At 41.1% G+C, this 16,937-nt stretch overlaps 2 protein-coding genes across 2 annotated transcripts in view; one reads left to right on the top strand and one right to left on the bottom strand.

Annotated features, from left to right (window-relative positions):
• The window catches only part of brf1a (BRF1 general transcription factor IIIB subunit a), a 131,013-nt gene that overhangs the window by 30,881 nt on the left and 83,195 nt on the right, over positions 1 to 16,937 (top strand). Inside the window, exons 6-7 of the mRNA XM_028565554.1 lie at positions 2,192 to 2,264; positions 16,182 to 16,331. Coding sequence (XP_028421355.1) covers positions 2,192 to 2,264; positions 16,182 to 16,331 — 223 coding nt within the window. The remainder of the gene's footprint in view (positions 1 to 2,191; positions 2,265 to 16,181; positions 16,332 to 16,937) is intronic.
• On the bottom strand, positions 3,427 to 7,832 carry LOC114546628 (BTB/POZ domain-containing protein 6-B). The gene is made up of 4 exons (XM_028565555.1): positions 6,799 to 7,832; positions 6,007 to 6,097; positions 5,643 to 5,761; positions 3,427 to 5,068 (listed from the first exon to the last, which is right to left on the bottom strand). The coding sequence occupies exons 1-4, from the start codon at positions 7,197 to 7,199 to the stop codon at positions 4,036 to 4,038; spliced, it is 1,644 nt and encodes a 547-aa protein (XP_028421356.1). The 5' UTR covers positions 7,200 to 7,832; the 3' UTR covers positions 3,427 to 4,035.

Below are 16,937 nucleotides of genomic sequence, written 5' to 3' on the forward strand. Positions count from 1 at the left end.
CGATATAAACTAAAAGTGGGATTGTTCCAACAGTGGATTTTGCTGCAGGAGGCTGTTTAATCCTTTTTTTGTGGAGTTCCATCAGACCTGCAGCAAACACTGTCCCTACTGCAGCTAGGAGACTAAGATGTGCAAATGTCGATTTGAGGAAAAACTTGGATGAACTCTGTTTCATAACTGTTCATTTATTAATCCATCCATGCATTTCCTGCTGTTTCTCTGTGGCAATCTTATAAATCATATCATAGGAATTATTGTTATACAAGGCTGGAGTACTGAAATAATTTGATTGGATTATAACTAATGGTGCCTACTGGTTTTCCATCATACGTTTGCTGGTATTGTAAAACAGGTATTCAATTTCATTCTATTTGGTATTAAAAATATTTAACTTTGTGAACCTGTAGAAGCCCTGGTCTACATGAAACACTCACACGCCTTTGGAACAAACTTTTCTCATTGTGTAAACCAATATAGTGTTTCTTTGTGTTCCAACCCCTCCACAGCAGCTCAGCAAAGAGGAAATTCGTACAAAACATGACTTGACTTGGGACGATCCCCACTTGATTTGTCAAACTCGACTGCTGAGGCCTCGTTTTAGTTCCAGCTAGGTTTAGTCCTGAGGACTGTGGGGTTTTGTTACCTACTTTAGTATCAGGATAGTTGGAATCTCACCAAGAACTTGCCAAAATGAAATTTAAAATTAGCAAGGGTTACTGCTCTTGGTTATTTTCTTGGTCAATTGATAAATAGTTTTCGTCTAAAAAAAAAAAAAACAACAAAAAAAAACACAATAGTGAAAAATCCCCCTTAAAATTTCCCAGAGCCCTATGCAGAATCTTTAAATTCCATGTTTTATCCAACCGGCAGTCCAAAACCCAAAGATGTTCAGGTTAGCATCACATAACGCAAAGAAAAGCAGCAAAACCTCACACTTGATCAGCTGGAGCCAGAGAAGAATCCTTCTGGAAAAATTAATGAATAAATCAACTGTTAAAATGGTTGCTGATTCATTTTCTGTCATTGACTACGCGGTTAATTGACTGATCGTTTCAGCTCTAAAGTTGGCAAAGTAAAGAATAAAATCACGGAATAACTGTTTAAAGACAAATATCTGTATGTTAACTTTTGGTACTTGACAGATTCTGGTCAGCACTTAGAAAAGCAGTTATGGAAGCTGAAATGTTACCTTCATGTTCGCAATAGTCTTGAGATAAATAACTTCAGTGATGACCCACAAGGAGTTCACCTTTAAGGCAAACAGTCATTTAGCCAGTAGTTGTCCCATTTTTCAGTTGTTTCTCAAAGCTCAGTCAATTATCAAAATGAGCATTTGTCCCTTCACTTTTTGTGCTGTTTTTGGAGAAACCATTGCCAGTGCAGAGGTCTGTGAAACGTCCCCCTTTTAGGTGATTTAAAGTAAATAAATCGGTCAACACTTCAATCAGCCCAAGTAAAAATCACCAAAAACAACTGATAACTGATTTAAAATGTCGACTGTTTATGATCCAAAAGGTGGAAAGAAATATCAGAGAGCCGAGAGCCAATACTATCCACACGCACCTGTGTACCAGTCAGATCTGTAATTTAGATTCAGGAAATCGATCTGAGGGCATACTTTAGAGACCTTGTACAATTTCCAAGAGCTGGAAGGAGGAGGGTCTTGACTCTTTAGTATTCAATTGAGTTCAGTTGCAGTATCTCTGCAGAGTTGAACTCAGATCTTTATTTATAAAATAAAGGTATTCTATATTGCACCATCTCAGTCTCTTGATAATTCATTGATTCCTACTAAGCATCCGAAAAGCCCCAACAGAAGAAAAAGGAGAGTAGAGGGGGCGACTGAATGGCAGATATTTTCATTAGAAATTAACAGAGCTGCAATTTTAGGAGACTGTATAAGAGAGGGGGGGGGATCCCTTTTTCAAATGGCCCACAGCTTAGCTTTTAATCGCTCATATTGAAGTGAAACGTTCTGCAACCTTCAGGTCGATTACATCACCAGAACACTTAACCTGATGCTGACGCAACGGCCTTATTTCATATCCTAATAGTCTGTTTTTCTCTCTCAAACACACCAGTCATCATCAGTCATATCCAACATCTTTTGAAGTCTTAATTTCAGACTGAGGCTCAGTGTTTTTATCTTTGCTGCTTATCACTTTTTAGAAACCACTGCTCTCCTCCACAGGTGAACGTCTACGTACTGGGAAAAACCTTCCTCGTTCTGTCCAGAGAGCTCTGCATCAACGCCCCGGCTATAGGTACAGACTTCACTTATCTTGACCTTGTTCTACCAGATTCACTTTTCAAGAGTTGTGTTAAGCTCGTTTTTATATCGAGTCCACTCTCCATTTGGCAGATGTCTTATGTAGAGAAGTAATTAAGTAAGTCTATATATCATAAATAGTGGAAAAGGATTGCCACCATTTCCCCAGAGTTAAAAGGTGACATCTTCAAATGTCCAAAACTCAGAAGTATTGAATTTGCAACTCCTTAAAAAAAAAAAAAAAAAAAAGCTGTGAATCTTCACATTTACGAAGCTGGAACATATTTGCTTGATAAATGATTTGGACGTCCTCCAGGGATTATTTTTGCACTTCCATAATGTTTAGGGAACTAGAATGTCATGGTGATGAAAAGAGGCTGTTATGCAAGTCTTCCTCCACAGCAGATTCACACACACTCCTCTCTCCACAGATATTATACAAAACACTGTCATACTGTGCTAAATATTATAGGAACCTGTAAAGCAGGTTCTACTCTCTGCAGGCAGAGCTAAGTTACTAATTTGAATGTAGGTTTCTGCAGGATAAGTATGCAGCTTATTTGTGAAGATGAACAAAAACGTGATGGATAGATTCAAATCTTAAATCAGCAGATACCAATGGATGGGGTTGAAAGCGCCAAAAAAAGCAATGCTACTTTTGCGTGCGTGTGAGAGATGGGAACAACAATCTTTAAAATTAGTACAGTATTTTCAGCCGTGAAACGGGGCAAATGTGCATTGTCAATTCTTTCCATAATGTTGTCAGACACTTTGAATATTAATCTGAGCCTGCCAGTGGCAAAACAAGAACTTCTGTGGACATAAATTGAAGGTAATAACTTGCATTGTAGCTTGTTTTGCCGCTGCTGACTGCAGCGATCTCACTTAATACTGGACCAGTCACTCAGACACAAACACATGGGAAAATAGGGTCCAGGCTGAAAAAAAACACCAAAGTTACCCTTTAACAAGATGCTCCTGCTCAGGGGCCCCCATGACTCCTTGGGCTTCTGTACTGGAGGCCTCGTGAGTAATCAATCCATAGCTGCAAAAACATGTTCTCATAAAAACCCAGGTGTAGTTCACGCTGCAGTAACCAGAGGGCACTGCAATCCCTCAAATCCCCCACTGCCTCTCCCAAAATGATGGGACATCTGTAACTTCAATCACATTATAACCTTTATGTTTTATCATCAGGTGTATAAGCATTCTTGTACAGAACACATCTGGTCATCTTTAACAGCATCAAGCTGTTAACAGTTAAATTGTATTTTACAAAAGACACAATGTTTATGAGGCCGTCCTCAAGTGCAAAACAACTCTGTTTCTGACAAGATTTCTACTTTTTTTTGCATTCAGAATCATAAGACTACATAAAGTTGGCTCCTCGTGTAACATTGCTGCTAAGACTATAGCAACAACATTGTATATAGACTTGCAATTACACAATTTGAAGCGGTCCCTACTTGTTTCAGTTGTGGAGCTCAGCTTGATTACATAACCACAAATGACTCTATTAATGTTGTTTCTACAGCAGCCGCAGCCCTTGAACACAGGCGACAGAGCAAATAACGTTAACCCAGTATTTAAATAAAAAAAATAACATTAAATTAAATAGCAACAGCTCCTTGACTTTTTAAAATAGTCTCTCAAAGAACTAACCAGGCCATTTAGTGTGACATTAGTCAAGTGTCTTTAATGCTACATTACTCTGAAGGCTGGGAGGCGAGGATAAAGCTAGTTATCCATTAGCAGTCCGGAGCCGCTTATGCATAGAACACAAGCTCGGGGATCTGTCCTCCCTGTACTCCGGTCCCGTTGGTGCTGTCGGAGGAGCACTGGAATTGAAATGTCACCTTCCCACACTGCACCTCCGTCATGCCCTCCTGGCCAAAATAGCTCAGTTCGTTCCCGTCCAGCACGGCGCTCACCGTGTAGAACGCGTCCTGCTCCACCTGAACAGGATGCTCGAACCGCACCGGAAACGTACTGCTCGACCCATCCGACACAAACTTTGTCAGGTTCTGCGCCAGGATCACCCCTTGTCTCTTCAGTTCAATTTTGACGCTGTACTCGGCTTTGCTGCCGCTCGACCCGTACAGCCCCAGCCCGGCGATAAAGATCCTCTTGTCCACCGCGAACTGAATGCTGTCGCACCGGCCGCGGTAGCGCCACTGGTTGCTCCGGTAGGCTGAGGACTGAAAGCGGTGGCACCTCTGAGGCACCAAACCCTGCCGTGCAGTCAGAGGGAATTCCAGATCAGGCTTTTTAGCCGCAGTGTACCACAGGAACACATTGTGAGTCTCCTCCAGTGTCAGGATATCACATTGCGCCGCCCCGTCAGCAAACTCCTCCAGGCTCATGGACGGGATGCGCACTAAGAACAGCGCCTTGCCAAGCACATTTCTTTTGTTGCGGGTGGTGGGCCCCAGACCCTGTCTCTTGCACTCCGCTGTGGCCCAGTTCATAACCGCATCAAACACCACCACCTCCTTGATGTTGAGCGTCTCCCTTCGCAGGATGATCTCCAGAGTCTGCAGGTCGATCTCACAGAAGCCCTCGGAGCACAGCGCCAGCTCGGCCTGAGCGTCGATCACCTCCCAGCAGCGCTGCGTCAGCTCGGGCTCCTCGAACAGGCGGCTCTGTGAGAGCAGCACACAGGCGTTCTTGGCCTCCAGGCTCGTTTCCAGGAAGATGACGCAGGCCTTGGCCAGTGCAGGAACAATGTACTTCTTGGCGGCATACAGGGTGGCCAGCACCGTATCTGCCTCCAGGTCGATCTCATCGCTGTACATGTACCTGGGAAAAAGAAAATAACCTTTTAATCACTGTACATGAGCAGAAGTTTAACTTGGCTGGCATTGCAAGATACAACGGTTTATTTAATATTATATTAATAATAATAAGACATGACTTTGGATCCTTGAAAAACTCTAGGAAGTGCTAATTTCCTCGATTCTGGTATAATTTTTCTACAAAAAAGCAAACTATTCTCTTTTTTTTTTGTCCCAAAGAGGATTGTATGATGATTTAAAACATCCTACCCCTTTCAGAAAAAGCCTAACATGAAACAGTTTATGGCGCTTGGCTTAGCCAATGCTTCCGAATGAGCAACAAAGGCAGGATATTTATAACTACTATTCTGTGTATATTTCCCTCAAAGAAAATTGTCATGCTGTGCATGAGGGAAAAGAGCACTGGGAAAAGCAGCAATTACAGAGCACTGTGCTGCTGTCCCTGCTCTCGGGCGCTCCCAGCATTTTGGCATTCGCCTCTGCTTAGCTTTGGATGAGTAATAATATGCTTTGAAGTGACACTGACTGCGCTTGTCATCTCTCCTGGTTGGCTGTGTGAGGGATAGTGAGTGGCTTACTTCAGCAGAATTAGAAAAGCAGCAGGTTCCACATCTGGAATATGGATCTCTGACTCCTCCTCCGCCAGATCGCCATAAAACATGGCACAGAAGACGGAGCTTCCCACAGCCAGCACATACTGGGAGGGGGGGGGGCAGACAGATGCGTCAGACACACATACAACCACTATCGCTCAAGTTCAATAAAGGAGCAGGAGTAGCTTTTTTTCAGTAGCACTGATGCAGAGACGTACACAACTTCTCTGCTCGCCCGACAGATACATTTAACAAACATTCGACATAACTCCATTTAGATCTGACTTTAGGCTTTCTATTTTCTCATAAATCAAAAAACAGTTTTTCCCAAAATGTAAAATATCTTTACCTTGTGTGCTGGAACCTTCTGAGATTCCCCCATGGGGCCAACAATGAAGTGGACATCGGCCATCAGCTCATTGTTAAACATCAAGGCATTCCTAAAAGCAGAGCAGGTTTCATGAATAAGCCACAATCAAGGATTGTATAATATAAAGTCCTCCCACATTCGTTTTGCCTAGAGACACTGGCTATTTTCATAGGTTTGGGGAGGATATAGAACAACAGAAGTAGGCCTGGGACTAGAGATTACTTAATTGTCAGTTCATCTATTAAGCTATTGTTTTCAGAGCCCATTTTCAATTTTGTTTGCTCCAATCAACTGTCCAAAACCCAAAGATACTCAATTTACCATTATAAACCAGAAAATATTCTAGTGAATTGCAGCTATGTTTTGCTTAAAAACGTCCTTAAATGAGTAATTAACCAAACTGTATGCATATTAATCGACTCGTTATTACAGCTCAGTACATAGAACCTGAAATTAATGCTCGTATGCACATTGAAGCATTAAGGGTAATGTAACTAAGTAATGCTGCAGGAATAGTTTAAAAAATAAAACGCCACTATGCAATTGGGGCTGGTGAGAGTACAGCGACCTTACTGCACTTTTATTACTATCATAATTACGCCGTCTGTTAGAGTGGCCTGTCGTTACTTCATAATGATCTTAATGCACTTTATAGTGATTCATATTTCCTGACATATCGCTGCAGGGACTTTTAAAAGCTATTGCGCGCATACGTATGCCATTTACTTGAGTTTGTGCCCGATAACCTGATCCAGTGTATTCAGGAGTTACCTCTCTCTCAGTGTGGGGTGGCTGCACTGCCAGCTCGGCGGGTCGACGTTGTTGTTGTTGATGTTCTGCTGGGTGGTCGGGGTGGTCGCCGCGCTGCTGGCCTGGCTCACATGTACCTCCTTGGTCTTCTCGGTGTCCGCTACCGTCGTGCCGTTGGACAGGTTTGGGTTGTTGGTGTTAGCGGCGGGGTACAACTCCGCAGCCATCTTCTCCTCCTCCTCCTGCTGCTGCTTCTTCTTGCTAGTCAGGGACAGAGTCAGGATCTCATAACATACCGGCAGCCTGCCCGGGAGCTTGCCGACCTTCTTAGACTTTTTCAGGGTTTCTGGAAGTAGGAGTAGATAAGTCAAACACCTCATGATCCGGCCATGATGGAGCAACCTGCAGTCTGCCGTTGGCATCGGCACAAGCAAAGAATCTTCTTCGTGTTGGTATCCGGTGAACTGAATCACTGTTGGGGGTGCTTGCTCGAAGAATTCAACGTTTTCTGGGTGAAATTCTGCTCCTACAACGCCGCTTTAAAACGGCATCGACAGCGAAGTTTACACGACAACATCTAAATATCCGTTCAGGCCCGGAGGAGTCCGTTTCCTCCTCCGCTTCCAACTTCGACCACAAGCACTTTTTCTCCCGTTTCCTGGCGGTCACTTCATCCTCTCTGGACGGAGAAATGTCCACGAAGCGTCGCTTGTTTTCCCTTTTTCAGCGAGTGGGTAATCCGGATAGTCGCAGCTATTAAGTCCTTCCTATTTTTCCCACCCCGCCTCTGCGTTAATCCTCACCGATATTTCTTCCTCTTTCTCCGAACCGACTGTCGACCTACACGAAGCCAGCTACGATGTTCCGTTGCTGCCGTCCGCATCCGAGGTAAATAGTCATTTGTCGGGAGTTTTTAAGGTCTGCTCCATTTTTCTGCTTTTTTTCCCCCGTCGTGATCTCCTCGGACGCCCAGGGCTCGCTGAGGACCAATCAGATTCCAGCACGGTGGTGACGTTGGGAGAGCCGAAGCGCCTCCCCCGGCAGCTCCGCAGATTGCGTCACCGGCTCAACCGCTCCGCCTCTGTCCCGCTGATTAAAGCCGGTGGAAAGATATAAATACAAATAAAAAAAGAAGGTCGGTTAAATATGACCCTCCACTACAGCACAGTAATGAGGAGAAATAACCCAGAAACGTAAAGCAAAAAAACCGTGGTGGAAGAAGTACTCTCTTACTCAATTAAAACTAGTAGTAGGCTACTACAGTGTAGGGATATTAGTGATGGAGGAGGTATTTAAGCTCTACAAGTGAAAATCATGCATTAATTAAGTTAAATCAGGAAATTGTACTTAGTAGTATTAGAAGTACTCGATGCAGAAAAAATGTCCCCTGTGACTGCTATTATATTATTATTATTATTATTATTATTAGGCCTACTGTGTTGATGTAAAAGCGGGATTTTACTGTTGTAGTTGGTTGAGGTGGAGCTCATTTGGAACAATTTTGTATAAAACTGCAACTACTTATTTTCATTATCGTTTCAGCTGCAAATGTATAAACTTTGGGCAGTGGAGTATTAAAACCAAACTTCATATTTTACGAGTTTTGTGTGCAGAAATCTTATTTTGTTGAGTAACTAAAGCTGTCAGACAAATGTAGTGGAGTAAAAAGTACAATATTTGCCTCTATCATAGGGTCTCAATATATTGTTACAAACAGACAATCAATGCAGTTTAAATGAAATAATAGAAACGTTTTGCAATTTTGTACAGGCAAGTATGTATGAAAATAAAGGAGAAAATAATCCTCACTTAACTCTGTGTCGTGTAGCAAAGGGTGAAAGTTAATCAACCTCATGTGTACATTCAAAATAACCGAACATGGCATTAAACATAGCGTTGACAAGTTTGTGACACATTTTTATAAGATGTCAAAAGATAACACAACTTTGTTTAACTGGCAAAATCCAAACTATATCCAAGTGTACTTATCTGCTGCTGTATATACCATGTGTCTATCTAACACTCGATTAGTTAGTTAGGTTAGGTAGCGTACTGCAGCAGTAGGAACTGAAGTTACAGATAGTTGTGGCTTCTTGAGGAGCTCAGCTAGCGTTTAGGATAGATGTTCGTACAAATACGGACCGCCTTCCTTCATAATAATATTGTTAGGTAATTACATCCCAAAATATTTCTTATTGATAATGGCCATACATTGGTGGTGGAAGAAGTATTCAGGTCCTTTGCTTAGGTAAAAGTACTAATAATACTGAAAAAAATACTCTGTTACAAGTAAAAGTTCTGCATTGAAAAGGTTACTTAAGCAAAAGTATGTAAGTATGATTAGGAAAATATACTTAAAATATTAAAAATAAAAGTACTCAATTGAGAAATCTTCACATTGTAGAAAGTGTAAAGGATCCAACCAGTTGAGTGTGTGCAATGGTCTAATCATTTCAGCTGGACTTGTAGGCTTTTATATTGTTGGCTAGTTAACTTAATAATAAAACATCAGATTTTATAAACTACATATGTTTTGTGTGCAAAAATCTTAATTTATAGAGTAACTAAAGCTGTAACAGATGAATGTAGTGGAGTAAAAAGCACAATATTTCTCTCTGAAATGTAGCGGAGTAGAAGTAAAAAGTGGCATGAAAAGAAGAGACTCAAGTACAAGTACCTCTAATTTGTACTTCAGTACTTGAGTAAATGTACTTTGTTACATTCCACCACTGCCATACCTTTTGCCATACATGTTTACAACATCTTGACAATGTTATTTACACTGTAGTTTACAGTTCAACAGAACCATAAACTATAACCTCTAAAATCACCGGATAGTTGAATCATCACCTCACTAAAACAATAAAAAAGGATAGGGGGGAAAAAAAACTATTGCTGCAATACACCCCTGTATAGTGGTAAGTATAAATAAGAATGGCTCTTTATCCCTCTGGGAATGCTACAAGGCAAACTAAAACATTTTATAAACTCCAAAATCAATACTTTTCTTACCACTATTTTCTTTTTTTTACCACTTTGTGATACCCCAGGCAAGGCAAGTTTATTTATGTAGCAGACACAATTCTGATTCAGAATGCTTTACTTTAGCATAAAAAAGCATAAACATTCAAAACAAATACAACAGAAAATAACACAATTTCTAAAAGACAGAATACATAAAATAGTAAAAACACAATAGATTTAGTGCAGAAGTATAAAAATGTAGCCTAACCTCTTTAAATGGCCTTGTGAAAGGCACTGGCAAACACAAGTGTTAAGCCTAGATTTACAAGGCTGAAATTGTACCCAGAAGTCTTAGATGGTTTTATCTTTGTTATTTATGTGGATAACTAACCAAAGAAATATTTCAAATGGCGTTGGTGGGGTTTGAAATCATTCAATGTGTCTGTGTGGTTGGACTGCTTCCTCTGTCTTGGTCAGGACACTCTTGAAAAAGAGATTTTTTTTTTTTTTTTTTTTTTTACCAAACTCCCCATCAAAGAAAAAGAAACTCGTCGACCGATTTCTTCACCTACAGTACCAAAAAAATATACCTGAATGCATTGCAGCTCCAAGTCCGTTTTTGGAGTTTTTGAGAGACAGGCGTAGCTTCCCCACAGCTGAATGATAACCCTTTAATGCTATACACACATCCCTGCTCCCACATTTGATTTGAAAGGAGCAAGTTCACGGCCCTTCTCTGGGGGTGGCCAAAGTAATTTTGGGGAATGTGGGGAACAGAAGTAGAAGTAGGCGAGGCAGGTTGAAGGGGAAAGTGGCTACACGAAAGCGTACACTACAGCCCTCCATCACAGAATGACTGCTGGGCTGTTTGAGCATCAAAGATTGATTTATATTCTACAGTGAAAGAGGATTAAAGGTGGATTTTTCTTTTCCTTAAACAGCCTCTTTTTTTTCTATGGGGATCTTGGCTGGCCTCGCATTTACAGACTCTTCAGTAAAACTTGGAGCAGTGATGGCAAGCTCTGCAGACATATCATTACATGGTGCATGGGGGGAGAGATCAGTCTGGATCTTATTACCAGCTGGCTCTACCAGCTTTCCACTGGACTGCTCTTTAAACGCAGCCACTGACTTCAAAGATATTTGACTCTGTTGTCATAGCCGGGGCACGCAACTCTACTTTTGTCTCCTGGCTACAGCGGGAAGAGGACTCCTTCTAATTTGAGTATTAAATAAGGTTTCTCAGCATGGTAAAATCATTTTTTAGAATACATCAAAACTGGCCAGCTGCCGGCCAGTTTCATGGCAAAAGCAGGTGGTTCTGATAGCTTTCTTCTCTTCAGCTGTAGTATTTTCCATAAAGTTTACGATATGATACACTGTGCAAGTTTCTCAGAGACATTCGAGAAGCAAGAGGCTTGTGATTGGAAGGTTGCCCATTCTAATCCTTTCACCAGCTGCGAAAATCTGGACAGAGACGCTGAATGAGAAACAGGCTGCTTCGAGGTGCACTTGAGCTAAATGCTAATCCTCAAGTTCTCCAGTGGAGCTAATTAGCAGCCAGCAGTAGGATACTGGTTTTACTGGGAAGCTCACAGGTGCCAGTACATTTGAATCTGTATAAATCGCAAGCAGACAAACTGCATTTTCTTTGGTCTGAACCAGAGTGGAAAAAAGATTACTCGGTTGCAATTCTGCTTTTGGTTTGTTTACTGCTCAGACACGAACCAGGGCGTGTAAACAAAAGTCACATGAACACACAAGGAGCCTGTTTATTGGACAGAGTTTTGGTTAAAGAGCCATTCTGAGAGCCTGACAAGCCAGACCCATATCAAGATGTTGGGTCTGGGAACTTACCATTGACAGGGCTCAATCCGAGGGGCGGGATAAACTGTTGTCTTTCAAATTCTCTCTGCACGCAATAAGATAGCACTATAACCAGGCAGAGCAACGAAGAAGGTAGTGAAGCTAGTTGATAGATTAAACTTTTGCCGTATCCGGTTGACAAAACTCCGAACACATCTTCCTTTTTTAAGTGACTTCAGTGCCGTTCTTTGTTCTTTTCTCAAAGAAAAGCTTAACTCCAAAGCCGATTCCAAAGACCGTTGTTCCCAGCAGCAGCAGCAGCCATAAGCCCGCCCACCGACTCTATACACAATGTGATTGGCCCGGCCGGAGTTTGGTTTGTCCAGCTCGCAAGCTAACGGAGTGTTGCTAGACCCCGTGGCTGCAAATTACATTTGCTGCCGCTAGGGTGCATCTAGATTTCTAGGCTAATCCTGAGAGAGATTGGGCTGCAGAGTCTGATTTCAGTCCCTGAAAATTGAGCATGCCATGATTTATCCTCTCCAGCTGATCACACATGAAACGAAAGCTGAATGTGATCATTTAGACCCAGAAACCGTGTTGTGGGCTGCAGTTGCTTCACTTGTCATCACTCATTCATTCTCACTCCCTGTAGAATGTACTCTATAGTTTCCCCTATAGTGAGCAGTAAAATTACTATGAATCATTAACTTTTTGTATCATCACACTCAGTTAAACTTTAATTGTTGCAGTGTTGTGGTATTATTTTTACATTTTGAGGGCACTACATAGAGTGAATAAATTAATATTTTCTTTATAGAGAGCAAAGCCAGATCGTTGAGGCGATCTTGTGCCATAGTGTTCCTAAGGAAATTTTTTATCCTCTTTTAAAGTAGAGAAGCACCTCTCTGACTCTGCTGTGGTGATGAGGATCTTGAGAAGACTTACAGTTTCAGTGAATGTGACTTGAAGGTTATTTTCCATTAGAACCTGAAAGAGAGTCAGTGCACCGCTGCAACCCTTGAAGCAGGGACGTGACTAGGATGGAAAGACGGGGGTCTTAGCCCCCAGGTTAGAGCTGGGCGATAGGGAGAAAATCAAATATCCCGATATTTTTGACCAAATACCTCGATATCGATATTGTGGCAATATTTTAGGGTTGGCAATTGGTGCTTTCATAAAATATGCTCACAATGAGATTTTTGATAAATAATCATCAGTTATGTTGATATAATAACTATGTGGGTAAAGGCAAATAATGAAACGGCTAGAACGGTCTGGTGTGTTCAGAAAATTACATCACTCTACTGTAATGCAGCCTTTAAAACCAGGAAAAGACACCACTTGTGTCATATCAGGATATTACAATAGCCAAAAACCTAAGACGATATCTAGCCTCATATATCGATATAATATAGATATATTGCCCAGCCCTACCCCAGGGTATTTGTAACTTGCGTTTGCAAAATCTTTGCACTCACATCTTTCGTTACTATATTAGAGCTTATGTCAACAACCAGTCAAGAAACCAAGATGTTAACAAGTCAAAAGTGACAGCCATATCCTCTTCTTCCATTTCTACTCTGTTCCTTCTGTCTTAATAAAACAAAACCCTGATGCTAATTTCATGAATTCTAAATGCAAATTGGTCACATGAAACAACATCCAAAATGTCCAGAAACAGACAGAGGCCAGACAGCTAATACGTTGGTAAGACACACATATGACAAATGGCAGTACAAGAAAAGAAATGGGCATCACTGCATACTTAATCATGTAAGATATTAATACGGATCCTATTTAAAGTGGCTACTGTCTAAATACAATAACCTGATGGCGGAAGGAATAAAAGATTTGGAGTAATGATTACTGTATATACTGTATGTACTGTATGTAGGATTGCTTTCATTTTATTTTCACATGTGTATCTGTGGGCATGTGCTCATCTTTAGCCTAGCCTACATTTAGGCAACATCTACATACAGTATTTATTTAATTTATCACAGCCAATGAATGCAGAAAGTTAAATTGGTTAGAATATAGCTAGCATATATAAATATAATGAAATAATTTAGTTTAGGCTATGCATAGTACCTAGACCTGCCAACAAATGCTTATTGTTAGAAGAAAACCAAACAATCCTTAGACCTATAGACCACTACTGACCTCAATCACACCGGCTCCCTCAGAATCAACTGCTCTGCCAGTCTCCTGCTTCTCTTTCTCTCTGCTGAAATATCTTCCAATATCCATCTCATCTGATCAATGTATTGAAGCATACACCGGTACAATAGCATTAACAGGGACCCTATGGCATTGATTTTTAGTGACAACATTCTATGGGGATTGATATTGTTTTAGAATAAGCCTACTATAGAGATAGGCTATATTATTGGCAATGAATAAAGAGTTGTGATTAGGTTGCTAAGTTAACTATTTCTTGTATTTCCCTCGTTCTCTCTAGCTAGACTTTAGTTTTCCATAGCAAACCAAAATATCTCCTTTTCTTTACCTCAAGAAAAAGTAGCTAAAGGTAAGCAGGTCATTAAAAACAACTTACAATTTCACTCTGTATCACTGCGTGTAATCAGTCTTCCTTTCACCATTAACGTGTGTATCTGTGTGTGTATGTGTGGGGGGGGGGTGCATAGCGAGTTCAGACCAAAGAGTAGCGACGAGACGAGAAGAATCCTCCAGTTACTCACAACGCTCTGAAAGCTGCCAGTTCACATCATGCAACGAGGTAGTGTGGTGCATCATCTTGGTAGCACAACAACTCTTTGTACTTCTGTCTGACTTTTTGGCTATTTGTTTGTGTATATGTATGTGTGTGTGTGTGTGTGTGTGTATATATATATATATATATATATATATATATATATATATATATATATATATATATATATATATATATATATATATATATATATATATAACCTCATTTGTTGAATCTCAATATTAATTAATCGAATTATTATTTAGGGGGGGCTTAGGGACATTTTGACGTAGCTTCAGCCCCTCTATAATAGGCCTAACGACGTCCCTGCCTTGAAGTCCTCATTTTCGTAGATCAGGGACAGTTCTGTTTGAAGTCTGGCTTTGTCCAACATGGGATAGGCATCCACCGTGGTTTCTAGTGCTGAATCTGGGAACTTTCTGCTGTGTTGTGGGAACAAGTCTTCTTGCAACAGAGTGGCACTGATGAGATGCTTGGTAAAAGAAAACCTCTCCTTGGCATGCCTCATAATGGTATCACATACCTACGAAATGATACATATTTGTAGAAAAGTAAACACAGAAAACATTAAGTTTTCACATTTCTGAGTTCAACAACACAATAAAATCAGCATATTCATAGCAGCTACAATTTTGTTATGAGCAAGTAAGGCTTACTGTAATTATTGAAAGCATAAATGTGGAAAAAAAACTAATTTCTGCATTCTCCAGTAGATAGATATGTCTAATATTGACAATTCAGAATACAAAAATGTGCAAACAAATACATATAGGCTAATAGAAAACAGAAATAGAATTTCTGTTACTGCTTACCTCTATGCCAGATGCTGTTTATACTCCCATTGCCCTCCGTTTCTTCATGTCAGCAATGATCTTTGACAAAATATGCCGATTCCTGTCCACCTCCTCGTTGTGCCTTCTTATGGCAGTGCGTTGTCCCTCATCTAGCTGTGTGGCTATGCTAATTCGGCTTAGCATGGCTAGCTTCACAGAGTTGTCGATATGCACTCTTGCACGCTCATGTTTCTTAATGCGTTCTGACATATGTTTCAGGTCTGTCACCCCTGTCTGTGTCCACGAGCTATCACAAGCACTTGTTTTAAACAGTAAGGAAGGGAAGCAAAAGATTGCATTGGCGTACCCACAGCTAGTTAGCCAAGCCTTTTGATCGAACCAACATCGGGAAAATGTTCTCTTGTAGCTTTTCTCCTTTTATCTCGCCTGTTGGGTTATATTCACTTCTGGCTTGTCTGGTTAGAAATCTTTTACAATGAGTTTTTCCGCTAATGTTCTTCTTTCGAAGGGATACAGGTGTAGAGATTTAACTGAATTTGGGGCTACTCAACGTTTCCATGCTGCACTCACACTCTTCTCTGAGGTAAATGTCCCGTGGTGCACTGCTCTAATCTTGGTACCACGGGCGATATTTTCAGAGCCCCTAAACCATAAAATTCGACGACGATGAATAGCGAAATATGTACGTTTTTTGCGTAGCAACCGGGGAACCATTGGGGCTTAAATTCAGCACTGGCAGGGCTGAGTGAACTGGAGCCCAGGGAAGACAGCCTATTGGCTACTACACCAACGTGATAAACGTAACGATGTTGAACGTGAATGCAAATATCATTCTGGAGAGTTCTAAACGCATTCTAAAGTAAAATCATTATTAGCATGTAATTAACACAGATTGTTCTTCAAAATGAGAGATTCTAAAAAATAAAAACAGGCAGGCAGGTTTGGGCCGACACAGAAACATGGGAAAATGGGGTCCAGGTTGAAAAAAACAGTTGTTACCCTTTAACAAGATTACACGCACTTGGCAAGTCTTTTTTTTTTTTTTTTTTTTTTTTTTTTTTCATCGACAAAACTTTTATAAAAGACATTCCTGTCTCCACTAGACCCTTGCCTGTACATTCCCCGCTTCGCCCAGCTGCTAGAATTTGGTGAGAAGAACCACGATGTGGCCATGACGGCCATGAGGCTGGTGCAGAGGATGAAGAGGGACTGGATGCACACGGGACGAAGGCCGTCGGGACTCTGTGGAGCAGGTAACCATGACACGAGGTGGCCAAAGATAGATGGAGGCTTTGCTGGCAGCGGCCCGGAGGCTCCGAGCAGCAAGTCTGTCATTAGAGGATTCTTGGTTTCTGTCCTCTGAAAAAAAATCTGAGGAGAGAAAGTGATTAACTCTGTGCTCTGTTGGCATCGAACATCAAGCTGCCCTTAGGATACTTCCGCCTCAGATACTCAGTGACCATCAGTGTTAACTCTGCCTGACACTTCCCATTCTGACCTTACAGTACAACAACTTCACACTTCTCTAACAGGGATGAACATAAGTGGATTTCATAACTCTGACTAGTTTTACTTTGCAGCCGGGGATTTTATCAATGTGAGGGAGGGGGTCAGTGAAAAGAGTTACCAAACAGAAGGAGTGAGAGCTTAGGGGGAAGATCAACAACAAGAAGTTGTTTTTGTGCCCTTTTAAACTGCATGAAGCGCAACATAAATTTACGGAAAATGTTTAATATCCCAACAAGCAAGCCCTTTAGCTTAGCTTGCAAGCGCAGGATTAGCTATTTACATTCACTTCACCTCTAAAAAGTAGTTTTACTGGTTTCCAGCAAGTTGTAGATAAGGATAATATCCATATA

Source organism: Perca flavescens, chromosome 20 (assembly GCF_004354835.1).
Source record: "Perca flavescens isolate YP-PL-M2 chromosome 20, PFLA_1.0, whole genome shotgun sequence".
Taxonomy (NCBI): domain Eukaryota; kingdom Metazoa; phylum Chordata; class Actinopteri; order Perciformes; family Percidae; genus Perca; species Perca flavescens.